This window comes from Arabidopsis lyrata (assembly GCF_000004255.2).
Source record: "Arabidopsis lyrata subsp. lyrata unplaced genomic scaffold ARALYscaffold_6, whole genome shotgun sequence".
In the NCBI taxonomy this organism is placed as follows: domain Eukaryota; kingdom Viridiplantae; phylum Streptophyta; class Magnoliopsida; order Brassicales; family Brassicaceae; genus Arabidopsis; species Arabidopsis lyrata.
In genome coordinates, this window is record NW_003302550.1 from 20,195,388 (window position 1) to 20,207,052 (window position 11,665).

Below are 11,665 nucleotides of genomic sequence, written 5' to 3' on the forward strand. Positions count from 1 at the left end.
TGGACAAGCGGAAGCTTCCAATAAAACCATCCTCAGCAATCTTAAAAAACGCTTGAATGCTCGGAAAGGTGGTTGGTATGACGAGCTACAACCTGTGTTGTGGGCATATCGAACAACCCCGAGACGAGCAATGGGAGAAACTCCATTCTCATTAGTATATGGGATGGAAGCTGTAGTCCCAGCCGAGCTGAATGTTCCTGGTTTAAGCCGGAGCGAAGCTCCTCTTAACGAAGAACTAAATTCTAAATTATTAGAAGACGTTCTTGATACAATCGATGAAAGGCGAGATCAATCCCTTATTCGACTTCAAAACTATCAACAATTAACCGCTCGATACTCTAACTCATAGTTGAAAAACAGACCTTTAAATGTAGGAGACTTTGTTTTAAGGCGAGTGTTCGATAACACAAAAGAGGAAGGAGCTGGAAAACTCGGTATAACTGGGAAGACCCTTATCAAATCACAGAAAAAATCCGAAATAGTGTTTACTGTTTACAAGACCTTGACGGAAACCCCGTTCAAAGGCCTTGGAACATCATCAACTTGAAAAAGTTCTATTGCTAAAGCAAATACAATCGAACTACGATTTGGCTTGATCCTATTTTTGGTACGTAGGCAGCTCGCTAAACACGAGTCCAGCTATAACACAAAAATAAAAATAATATTCCAGTCATGGAGTCTTGTTTTTATTCAATATTCGAGCATGAATATAAAAATATGTTGCGAACAATGTATAAATAAATATTTCTAGATAAGCTAGAACCAGATCTAGAAGGGTCTTGAGTTACGGAATAGCTCTGCTCCTTGACCAGCGAGATCAACGAGGCTCATAATACAACTTGGCATGTTTCCGTACTCCTGAAGTCCTAGTTCGATCCAATCGGAAGGATGGGCTTCGAAGCGATGAAGCTCGCGAGCAATTTCGAGGCGACGATTCTCTAGTTCCGTTCTCTTTTTTCTAATTTCTTTTTTCTCATCTTCGAGCTCGTCGTGCCGTATGACAAGCTGAAGAAAATGAAATGCTTCGTTTAGCAATAACGAAAGGAGTTAGGTTACTAGGTTTAAACAATACCTTGTTAATAAACTCTTTAGCCTTGACACGATCTTGAGCTGATAATCTCTCAATTAGCACATTTGGAACATGAATGTTGGTTCCCCACCCTAATGGGCGTGACTCTTCTGGTTCGCCGTTGGCTTCCGTTTTTACAAGATCGATGTCTGACGTTTCCGGAAGATCATCGCTTATCTTTTTAATCGAGTCGGAGGGATTCTCTGAGAAATTACCTTCCTCAAACATTTTTGTAGAATTATTGTTGATTAAATTCAATAACGATCTACATCTGCTTTATACTCGAAAAATACTCAACTACATTTAAGAGGGTTAATTGACGATTTCCCAAAAATCTGAAATTACTACTTCTATGGAAAATGAAATCGAGTTAATCACTAATTGTATTCCCTAAATAAGTGCATTAAATAAGATTTAAGTAAATCAGCAAATTTAAAGCAAAAGGGGAAAGTAATTAATATCACCGGGCCCCTAGCCCAATATCTTTGTTACAAACAAAAAATAAATCAAGGGACTTGTTCGATCAGAAGTCTTCATTTTCTTCAGTTCTTAACATCGGAAATCTCCAAAATTCTGAAGAACATGAAACAAAAGAGGATTCGTCGCTGGTTGCCAAGGAAAGATGAAAAAATTTATCCAGCACACGGAGGAATCTTTGGAGGCAAGTAGGAATAATGGCCACGATGTCTAAACCGTTCCTCTCCCATTCATGCGGTTCAAATTCTAGGCGAAGTATCTCTCTTTCCATCCTCTTTATGCGCTCATCAAGAGCACGGCGCCTTCTTCCGATTCTTTTTCTCTTATCACATAAAGCTTTATGTCTCCCGACGACATGTTTGAACAAACATTTTGTTAACTGGTCGAAAAAGAGTTTACAGTCTCTCGAAAAGACTAAAAATCAGAAAGGGAACCTTTTCCAGGAAGTCATAACATTGGACCCTTTCTTTCCCCGTTCGGAAATGGAAAAACGTGGGGTGAAGAACTCCCTTGGGAGAAAATCCGTCTTCGGATTCAAATAATGGATCCCCGCTTGAGGTTGTTACTCTTGAGCTGGATCTGAAAGAGGATAGCGGCATAGTCTCGTTTTTCTTACAAAAAACTGCGAGTCTCTCAGAATTCTTTTAAAGAAAAGTGTTCGGACTCTTTAAAGGAATAATATATAATGGACCTGCTAAAGCAGATTTTGGGTCCAATTAAAACATGGCCCTACACTTTCGGATCCATTTTTAGGCCATGATCGAAACCATTGCTTGGTCATTCTTATGACAAAATTCTCATGAATTGTAAAAACCTTATCCCTCGATAAAAAGTCTAAGCCGAGCTCTATCCTCGCACCCGAGAGACCGAGGAAAAATACTTGTTAAGATTTTTTCTTTAAAAAAGGCAAGTGAGCCTGATCAGCTTATCTCTCACAATTCATAAAACCTCTTTGGTGGGCTAGGACTTGCAAACCTAGAATCGCATCCAAACGTTTTACTTTAAAAAAAAAATATATACATAATGGTGTTCAATCACACTAATCAAAAACAAAACATTTCCGTCAAACGGATTAGTCCTCATGGATACAACAAAACAATTCTTTAAGAGCGTTCCTCTGCCTCAGGAGAACCTTCGTGTGGCCGAGAACCTTCGCCTACCTCGAATTGAGAGGGGGAATCTCCAAGTACCAAAGAAAATTGTTTCAAATCGAGAGTAGGACGGAAAGCCGAGGATAGCTCGGATTCAACCGCAGCGAGTTCGGCAGCAACTTCACTCCTCTCGCTCTCGAACGAAACTCTTCCATTCTCTAGTTCCTCAATCAGGTCTAGATTGCTCTTCAGCTCGGCTCGATCGGTTAGATGTTTAGTCCAGACCTCTTCGTCTTTGGTGAACTTCGTAACAGATTGAATAAGTTGCCTACCGAATCCCCTCATCTCTTCTCGAGCGTTATGTTCGGCTTCAGCGATATCGCGAGCCATGTTCCTGGTTAAAAGCTCAATCTCTTGATTCGCTTCTTCGAACAAAGCCGTAGTCTCTTCTAGCTCAGCCTCCAAGCGAAGAGCATTTGACCTCGCAGAATCTCTTTCAGCGTTCGCAATTCTGATACGTTGCTCGTTAGCTGCTAGAGTTTTCTTCATGTTCTCAAAAGATGACTCGAGTCCTTTTGCCTGCTCAAGCCGCTCAGACTGATTGACTAATCTAAGTTCATCAACCTCCTTCTTAGCCTTTGCGATCTCTCTCTTCGCTTGGTGAAGAAGGTTCTCATAATGGAAGATCATTCCATTAGTCTCCACAAACGCCTTCGGAGTAAAAAAAAAAAACGTGTCATTAAGACAACAAGTTTTTTACCTAAGAAAGAGGGGTTGTCATAATCTAAAAGATCCGAACCTGGGATAGGTAGCAGGCTCGATTGGCAAACATCTGACGGATTTCTGGCCTCCAAACCGAAAAAGGAGGAAGGGACGCCCCTTCCCTGGTTTGGAAACTTCGGAAGATGTCTCCAATCTCTTCTTCGCCTACAAAGCAGAGGAGAATAGCAGATTGATAAAATAGCTGCAATCCGTAACAAGTCTTGCTAATGCTCGCTTTCTAAATAAAAACTTACCTGAAATCGAAGCGGGTAAAGGATTTTGAGTCCTAACACTCAGTCCTTGAGATAAGGGAGCCTCCGGTCTTGGCTCATCGATTTTCTCTGGAATTACTCTGTCTCCCGGAAGAGGGAGCTCAGAGTCTAATGGTTCTGAAGAGGGAAAAACAAAATGCAAAGGGCTAGGGACTCGTGGCGGAGAAATTAATCTCACGATTTTGAGTCTCTCGTTTGATAGAGTATCCGAGTCTGGAGCCTTCCTCTTTGTACAAGGAGAAGAAGTTACTTCTTCCCCTCGCTCTTGTTCGGAAGGGCAAATTGCGGTGGCGACTGGAGGGTCGTTAAGAATCTCGGCTCCATGAGTATCCACCGCGATTGACAAGGCCGCTTCTACTGAACCATCATCAACCAAGAGGGTCTTCCTGTGGAAGTTACCAACCCTGGAGATTACAGCTATCTGTTTCTTTTTCCCGATTTCGGATAACTGATCCTTAAGAGCTTTGGTTTCGGCTTGCATTTTTCTTTTATCTCGAGCATTCAGGCTCGAGACGTATTTCTCTTCGGGAGGAGGATCAAGGGGGTGAGTTTGACAGTCTTTGATGGCGAGCCCCGCCTTATGAATGCGTTGAAGGGTGAAGGAATTCCAATTTGTTTCACCCTCGAAAACGATTCGAAAGAAAGATAAGAAGTCAACAGTTGGGCGGGGGATCGTCTGGTTCCCTGAAACAAAATGTTGAGTTAAGAACTCTATTTGTTTTACACAGTTTGGTGAAAAGTAATAGGGGTTGGTTCTAACCAAGTTTAGACGACCAATTTGCGAGAAGAAGGCCGGAAAGACCTTGGACGGAATGGGGATTTACTCGTAAGAAGAACCAGTATTTCCTCAAAGGCCCATCATTCGAGGGTATTCCGTCAATCAGGTTACGGTCAAGAATAGGATTCAAAGAAAAAATACTCGCTGCTACGGATTCACGGGCTCGAAATAGCCCTAAGAGTTCGCTAGTGGAGAGGGAAAACCCTGCTTCTGCCGAAACAGTCAGGGTACTCAGGACGTATCGAAGAAAGTTGGGAGCCATTTGGGGAAAAGCAATCCCTAAATGGAGAAGGTACAAAAGGAGAACTTCCGGTAATGGAAAAAACAAACAACAACCTTTAAAATAGACTTCGTACGCACAACAGTAACCCTCTCGCACCATTTCCGGAGACTCGTTGGGTCTAGGAAGAGAGAATTCTATTTCCTAAGGAATGTTACAAAGGCAACGAAGAGCGCCAAGGGAAGCATAGGTCGATTGAGACCTGAAATGCGGACCGAATTTATCTCCCCTTTGGGTGAAAACTTCGTCCCCTTTGGGAACAGGGATTCCTTGGCTGTCATTTTCATTGTCAGAGACGTAGACGGCTGGGGAAGACATTTTTTACTAAGAAATTTTTCTTTCTCTGGTTTGGTAAAAGCTTTCAGGGGTGAATGTACGCTGTAAAAGCCGTCGTTCCATTTAACCCTATTTAACGGAAGACCGCCTCGAAAATATTGGTAAGTGGGACAGTTTTCCCCGCAGTATTAATATAAAATTAGAAAATTAATGATGACGGTTGTCAGGGATATCAATTCATTTGATTATCCGAGATCGGCGTAATAGCGTAAAACATGGAATAATTATGGAATGTTAAAGATCTCGAGTCATTAATTACTGTTTACTTAAGTCTTCCAAGCCGAGCACTCAGCTCGCAAGACTTGGGGGGCTAAATGTTGGGGTCGGATCCCACACATTTTCGGTAGGATCTACTTGGATCTGTCCACGTCATTATTACATAATAATCCTCTTGGAGTTAAAAATATTTTATTATGAGAATCGAGCTTAACCAGTCGGGAGTTCGATTCAGTCTACTAAAAGAGTTCGATCTTTACCAGTATGGAGTTCGCTCTTATTCAACATACGGTTCGCATAGAGAAAGGCCGAAGCGAGGAGAATTTTGTTCGAGGCTCGCGGTAGCGTCAAGACGCAGGAGTTCGGAGTCAACAAGAAAGAGTTCGAAAGATCCACGCGAAGCCCAAGATAGTTCGAATTCAAGCCGTTTCGGTCAAGTTGTAACTTATATGATTAATGTGGATCAATGCGATTATGAGCATTAAATGACCGCATTGATCATGTTTTCTCTATAAAAACAACCTCAGACGCATGTGTTTGGGGGACAGATCTCATTATTCATTACTTCTAAGCAATACAATATATTTTTCTCTTTTTACTACTTTTGCAAGGCATTTTGTACTTCGTTCTCGTCAAATTTCTTTACTTCTTTTCTTGGTTGACTTCCTTTTCAAATTCTCATATTCATTTCCTGATTTTACAAGAGTTTTTCTCCACTGAAATACTTAAAGACAATCGAGTGTGAATCCTACATCCACAACACCAACTCTCTCAGGTGAAAGTTCTTAGCTATTTTTTTTTTTTATGATTTTACTTTGTTAGTTTATCTATCTAGTTTTTTCTATGGTTTTGAAAGTTGTTGTTTCTTTTCATTTCGTTTTTCCTAGAAATTGATTCTTTGATTTCATTAACCATGGTGCTTGCATAGTTTGATTTCATCAACCATGGAGCTTGCATACCTCTCTAAGTTTTTCTAATTGTTAGTTACTTGGGTTTCTTGAATCAATCTTTGAATTCTAAGTCATAACCTTGTATTTCACATTCGTTTATTTTTCACTGTAAACCAGATGCATATATATATATATATAAGAGGATTCTCTGTAATGGCTTTCATTAAGAATGAAGAAAATGAGTTTGTTTTTATTTCTTTGTACAAACTTTTCTCGATTCAACGATTCTTCTAACAATATACTATTGCAGCAATGTGGATCTTAATTGCATCAAAGATCAGAAGAGTTCTTGGTTGCCAAACTCTTCTTCTCAAACGATCTTATTTCAAGAATTCCACCACACCTATCATTGAAGACTTTTTTTTACGGAGGAATTCGAAGTGAGATCCAGTGTTCTACGAATCGAGACCGGGAACATCGCTCACTTTGCCACTGGTTCTGTTACGATGGGCGTGGACAACACCAAAGTTCTATCTATGGCTTTCACCATTTTAGATCCTACATTTCCTTCTATACGTGTATGTTAGATATCCTTCTCTCAATCATTATTTGTAGAAACCTCTGAATAACTCTGACCTTCCATGTTAATTTGCTTTCTATAATGGATTCATGATGGTTTGTTGAAAAGCGCTATACACTTTCAGGTTTTCTATCATGAAAATCAATACACTCAAGATAGTCGAAAGCATCTAAACCCCAGGGATAAGCCGTCAACCAATCAAAATATAATCAATCACCAACTTGAGGTATGATAGAGGGATAACTTTCTTCTCATCTTTAGCCATCACCAAACCAGCTAGTACACACACATATACAAATCTAATTATGTCTACATCATCCCACTCATGAGCTTCCAAAAGATGAACATTCATCAGCTTCTTAATGCAAATCTTCTTCTTTCTCTTGAGCAATTTCCTCCAAAATCCTTTATCATCTTTCCAACTATCTAAATCATTGCTAAAATCTTCCTTGTACTTAAGGCTAGTCATTGCATAAAACTCTTGCAATGAAAACCAGAAAGACTTCCTCCCAAACAAAAACGAGAGTTCATATTTCTTCTTGGTTATCAAATATCTACACATTATGTTGTGTATCATACGACCAGAATACGACCAGAATAGCGTACACCATTTTCATGTATGGCAAAGACATGTGCAAAGAGAGGATCACTCTTCACTTTCTCTTACTCAATTGGCAAAGCATCCTTGATTCTTGTGAAGATAGACATTCTGAATATATTGTTAATTTGCATCAGTTGAGGCTTATTACCATCTTTGAAAAAGCGCTTAGGATACACTTTTTTAATTCATGCACATAAAAAATAATTGTATATGTAAATCAAACAAAACATTCAGATTTATTAGAAAATTATATTTAACAGCTCCCATTAGCAAAAATAAATTGTATGTACATGTATTTATACTCATACGCCTTGGTTTTTCTTCCATAAATAACCTAAACTTCTGATGTAATATAGATCAATAACCTAAAAATAGATTCAATTGTTGCAAACAGATGAGAACATACTAGCTTTAAAAAATACAAGTGATAAAGAGACGTAAAAACACAAAATTTAAATGATTGTGGTTTATCCAAAAAACATAGATGACCTTAAAGTTCTTAACTTTAAATCTTTAAGATAAGAATCAAACTAGATATTTAAGACGCATTGTTAAATATCTATTTGCTATTACTTGGTGGTTCATCATTGAATAATTCATGTAGAAGAAAGTTGGCAATTTTATACCCAACCAAAACGTAAGTGTTCCATTGATGTCTACAAGTTTTTTTTGTGCGTTCTAAAAATCGGTTTAGGCGGTCGCCAAGGCTCTGACTAGGCGCTAGGCGTTCAAGTGACGCCTAATTGACCGTCTCGACCGCCTAAAATAGCATAAATCTCGTTTTAGTGTATTTTTCAAATTTCTAACTACATAAATTTAAATTTATAAGTTTTACCCTCATATACATGGTTATAAATATTCATATGTTGTTTGATATGAATTAAAGAAATGCGTGTGTCTAATTTTTATTTACGATTTAATATTTTATTTTTTAATATATAGTTTTATATGATTTTTAGCTATAATATCTTATTTATAATTTTTTATATTGTAAATGCCTAAACCGCCTAAAATCTCCTAGTCGTCGATTAGGCGTTCTAGGAGCTAGGCGCTGGATTACCGCCCGCTTAGCGCCTAGAGCTTTCTTGAACATTGGCTAATGTATACTCAATTTTCCCAAAAAAATCCAATTTCATATCCGAACTTACCAAAGGGTATGAATTACAAAATCATATAGTGAAAATTACCCAGACTGACACAAATCTGGAGATTAATAACTAGATTAACACTCTAATTTTCTAGTTTACTAGAATAACACAAATTTTGTGTAAGATGACCAAAAATCCATTTGAATTTGTTTAGTCTTCAAAAGAAAAAAAAAAACTCAAAACAAAAAAACAAAAAAAAACACAAAAACATATTAACCCTAATTTTTTTTAATTATAGACTTAAGCTTCTTTTTTCTCTGTTTCACCCAACAAACACAATCCCTAACTTTGTTTTCGCCGATTCCGACGAAGAAAAGTATCCGCCGCTACTTGTCTTCGCCGACTCCGACGAAGAGAAGAATCTGACTCCAATTGTCTTCGCTGTCTCCGACGAAGAGAAGAATCTACACTTCACGTATTCCTTCACCGCCACTCTCACAGACGTCGCCGCAACATAAGTACCTCCACTGCGGATTCGAGGAGAACCTGCCGCCAATTTTTCTGATTCTCCGGCGTCTTCGGCTACTTCCATGTCTTCCCGTCATCTCCGGCGTTTCTCTTAAACCCTAATCTTCATTTGCCACCGCCGCTACTTTTTGTGTGTCTGCTTTGCGAGGCCTCTTTCTCTAATCATCTGTTCAATCGATTTGTCGGTGTAATCAGAGCTACTATCCATCACTGTTACCGTGATTCCTCCATCGATTGACAATTGGTTAGTATAATCTTTCAATGTTCAAAATTTTACTGTGAATTGCATTTTTGATTGATTCTCCAAAACCCTAACTTTTTCATATTTTGATTGAATTGCAATTGCAATTGGTTAGTTTAATATTTCAGTTTCTTATTTCTTCGTGGCATCTCTCTTGTAGGTTCAAGTTCAAGCAACAAGGGAAATCAATCTCAGGATCGAACCATTTTTCCTCACCGGTGGCGACGCAACTTGCAACGCTGCAAACTGAAATTGGGTACAGTAACTAAAGTCACTTCTTGTCTGTTGATTGCTGTTTGTTCCCAAATATGTATTGGAGGATTATAATTAGGGAAACTAATGTCATTTGTATAAGATTAGTTACTCTCTTGATATGATTATTAACTTGAATCACTGATTTGATTAAAATTCATAGGGGCATGAATCTATAGTCTTAAAGTTGTGACCTTTTATTGTAGTTCCCACAATTTTGTTCCATTTTAGAGAGTAAGTGACAGATTTGTGGATCAATTCATAAGTTTCTAATAGTTTCAGATTTCATTGTATGTTGAGTTGATTTATTTGCAATGTTTCTTACATTTGTTGGATCTTGGGCTATAATAGTGTATCTCATTAGATTTTAGACTCAGATTTTGTTGGAATGATTCTCCCATAGGTGGTGAAAGAATTGATATGTCTGGTGATTTTGATTGATGGTTTTGTGGGTTTGGTCTTTGCAATTGTTTTTTTTTTTTATTATCGACGTAGATAACAACATTTTTCATTAATCTTAGAGTATGATTTGTCACAATGTCAGGCTTATGCTTTTTGTTTTGTAAACATTTATAATTTGTATTTCTTCAGTATGGAATTGAGATTGTTTTTAAGTGGTTAACTGATTTTTGTTTTTTGTTTCTTTTGCTGCAGAAGAAAGATAATATCAGTCCTGTTGATTCAAAGCTCACGGTACATAGCTGTGTTGTGTACTATTAGTATTTTTTAGTCTAATATTATAATCAAGCGGTTTCCTCAAGTTTTGATTTTTTTTTCTTGTAGGAATTGAATGAATAAGGGCTGAGTTGATAAATAGGATCCCGAATCTGAAACAGGTTTTAACACTTTATTCTCTTTTGGTATTAATTCATTTTGCATCATATTTGTTTTGAATTGTTTATTAGCTCATTGTATTAATCCTCTTATACGCTGACTTATTATTTTGTTACTGTCCAGGAATGGCGTCTTCGAGTAATGTCTTCAAATATCCTCCTCGTCTTTATGCAGAAGGGAAATCACCTTTGCAACATAGAAGCATGAACCACAATTGTTATCTGTCCAAGATTGGTCAAATCAGAGAAGGATTAGGTCTTGATGTGTGGGATGAATTGGAGAAATCATCACTAGGTGTGTTTATTAAGCTAGCTAAACTAGAGTACACATGGGCTGCCAAGAAAGTACATTTATTCCTCACAAATCAGTGAAAATGGATAACTTTCATGAGATATGATCTATGATTGATGGTAGACCAGTCCGGTTCTCTTTAAACGAGTTTGCTGCTATAACAGGACTGAATTGTGATCCATTTGACCCGTCGGAAAAATTTGAAGCTGATCACCGTGAGCTATGGAAGGCAATGAAAGTATCAATCTCAGAAGGTCCAAAGTTCAATGAGTTGCGAATTGTGATGGATCATAGCAAGGCATGGGACTTTAAGGAGAGGATGATGGTGGGTAGGTTGTGTTTATTATCAGTGGCAATACATGGAGTGCACCACAGATCTAGAATTCCTTTGTCTAGTGCTATAAGAGTTCTTGATCCAGTGAGTTTTGAGAAATATCCGCGAGGACGAGTGGCTTTTGAATGTCTACTTAAATCGGTTAAGATAGTTGACTTTAACAAAGAGGGTTATGTTATTAAAAGATGCGTTCACGCTTTGCTTACGTGGGTGTATGAGAGTTTCCCTAGATTAGGAGAGGGTTATTGGTTGAGAAGGCCTATCTTGAATGGTATTCCACTTCTTGATTGGCAGTCAACTCGGAAGGATATCGACCTAACAGAATTCATTCAAAACGAGAAGACTTTGCATGGGCAGGTTAGTTTTTGACATTTTAAATGTTGTATCTATTTGTTGTGTCTTTATGTGCCCAATTTAGGATTTGATTTCATTGAAAAGTTATGACTATTTTACGCAAACTTAAGGTGCAGTCTTATTTTTTTTTTTTAGGGTCATGGTACACAGTTTTGTTTTATTTCAATGGTGGTGCTGTTTTATTTAATATTTTGTATGTTGTATATAGGTGCGTGTAAGACACATGATTCCTGTAACTGAAGAAAACATGTACCCTCAATGGAGTAATGCGGAAATGGATAAGGATCCAGCACTAGACAACTTGATAAAAGACATAATCCATAATCGATTGGCTTTAGATGCTTGGAAAGGTGTGCCAGCTTTTGGTGTAATCCATAATCGATTGGCTTTA

At 38.1% G+C, this 11,665-nt stretch overlaps 2 protein-coding genes and 1 long non-coding RNA gene across 3 annotated transcripts in view; 2 read left to right on the plus strand and 1 right to left on the minus strand.

Annotated features, from left to right (window-relative positions):
* Window positions 1-2,649: 2,649 nt before the first annotated feature.
* LOC110227412 lies at window positions 2,650-4,711 on the minus strand. Its single transcript, XM_021021507.1, has 4 exons — window positions 4,432-4,711; window positions 3,654-4,355; window positions 3,437-3,564; window positions 2,650-3,348 (listed from the first exon to the last, which is right to left on the minus strand). The coding sequence occupies exons 1-4, from the start codon at window positions 4,709-4,711 to the stop codon at window positions 2,650-2,652; spliced, it is 1,809 nt and encodes a 602-aa protein (XP_020877166.1).
* A 4,252-nt stretch (window positions 4,712-8,963) lies between these two features.
* Window positions 8,964-9,465, plus strand: LOC110227805. The gene is made up of 2 exons (XR_002331490.1): window positions 8,964-9,212; window positions 9,370-9,465. It is a non-coding gene; the product is annotated as an uncharacterized LOC110227805 (long non-coding RNA).
* Window positions 9,466-10,719: 1,254 nt separating this feature from the next.
* The window catches only part of LOC110227413, a 1,074-nt gene continuing 128 nt past the window's right edge, over window positions 10,720-11,665 (plus strand). Inside the window, exons 1-2 of the mRNA XM_021021508.1 lie at window positions 10,720-11,277; window positions 11,483-11,641. Of these exons, the coding sequence (XP_020877167.1) occupies window positions 10,819-11,277; window positions 11,483-11,641 (618 nt within the window). The 5' untranslated portion in view covers window positions 10,720-10,818. The remainder of the gene's footprint in view (window positions 11,278-11,482; window positions 11,642-11,665) is intronic.

Coding starts and splice junctions, on each gene's coding strand:
- LOC110227412 (XM_021021507.1), bottom strand. CDS start 4,711: ATGGCTCCCAACTTTCTTCGATACGTCCTGAGTACCCTGACTGTTTCG. Junction 3,565..3,653: donor TTTACCCGCTTCGATTTCAG/GTAAGTTTTTAT, acceptor TCTGCTTTGTAG/GCGAAGAAGAGATTGGAGAC. Junction 3,349..3,436: donor GAGCCTGCTACCTATCCCAG/GTTCGGATCTTT, acceptor TTTACTCCGAAG/GCGTTTGTGGAGACTAATGG.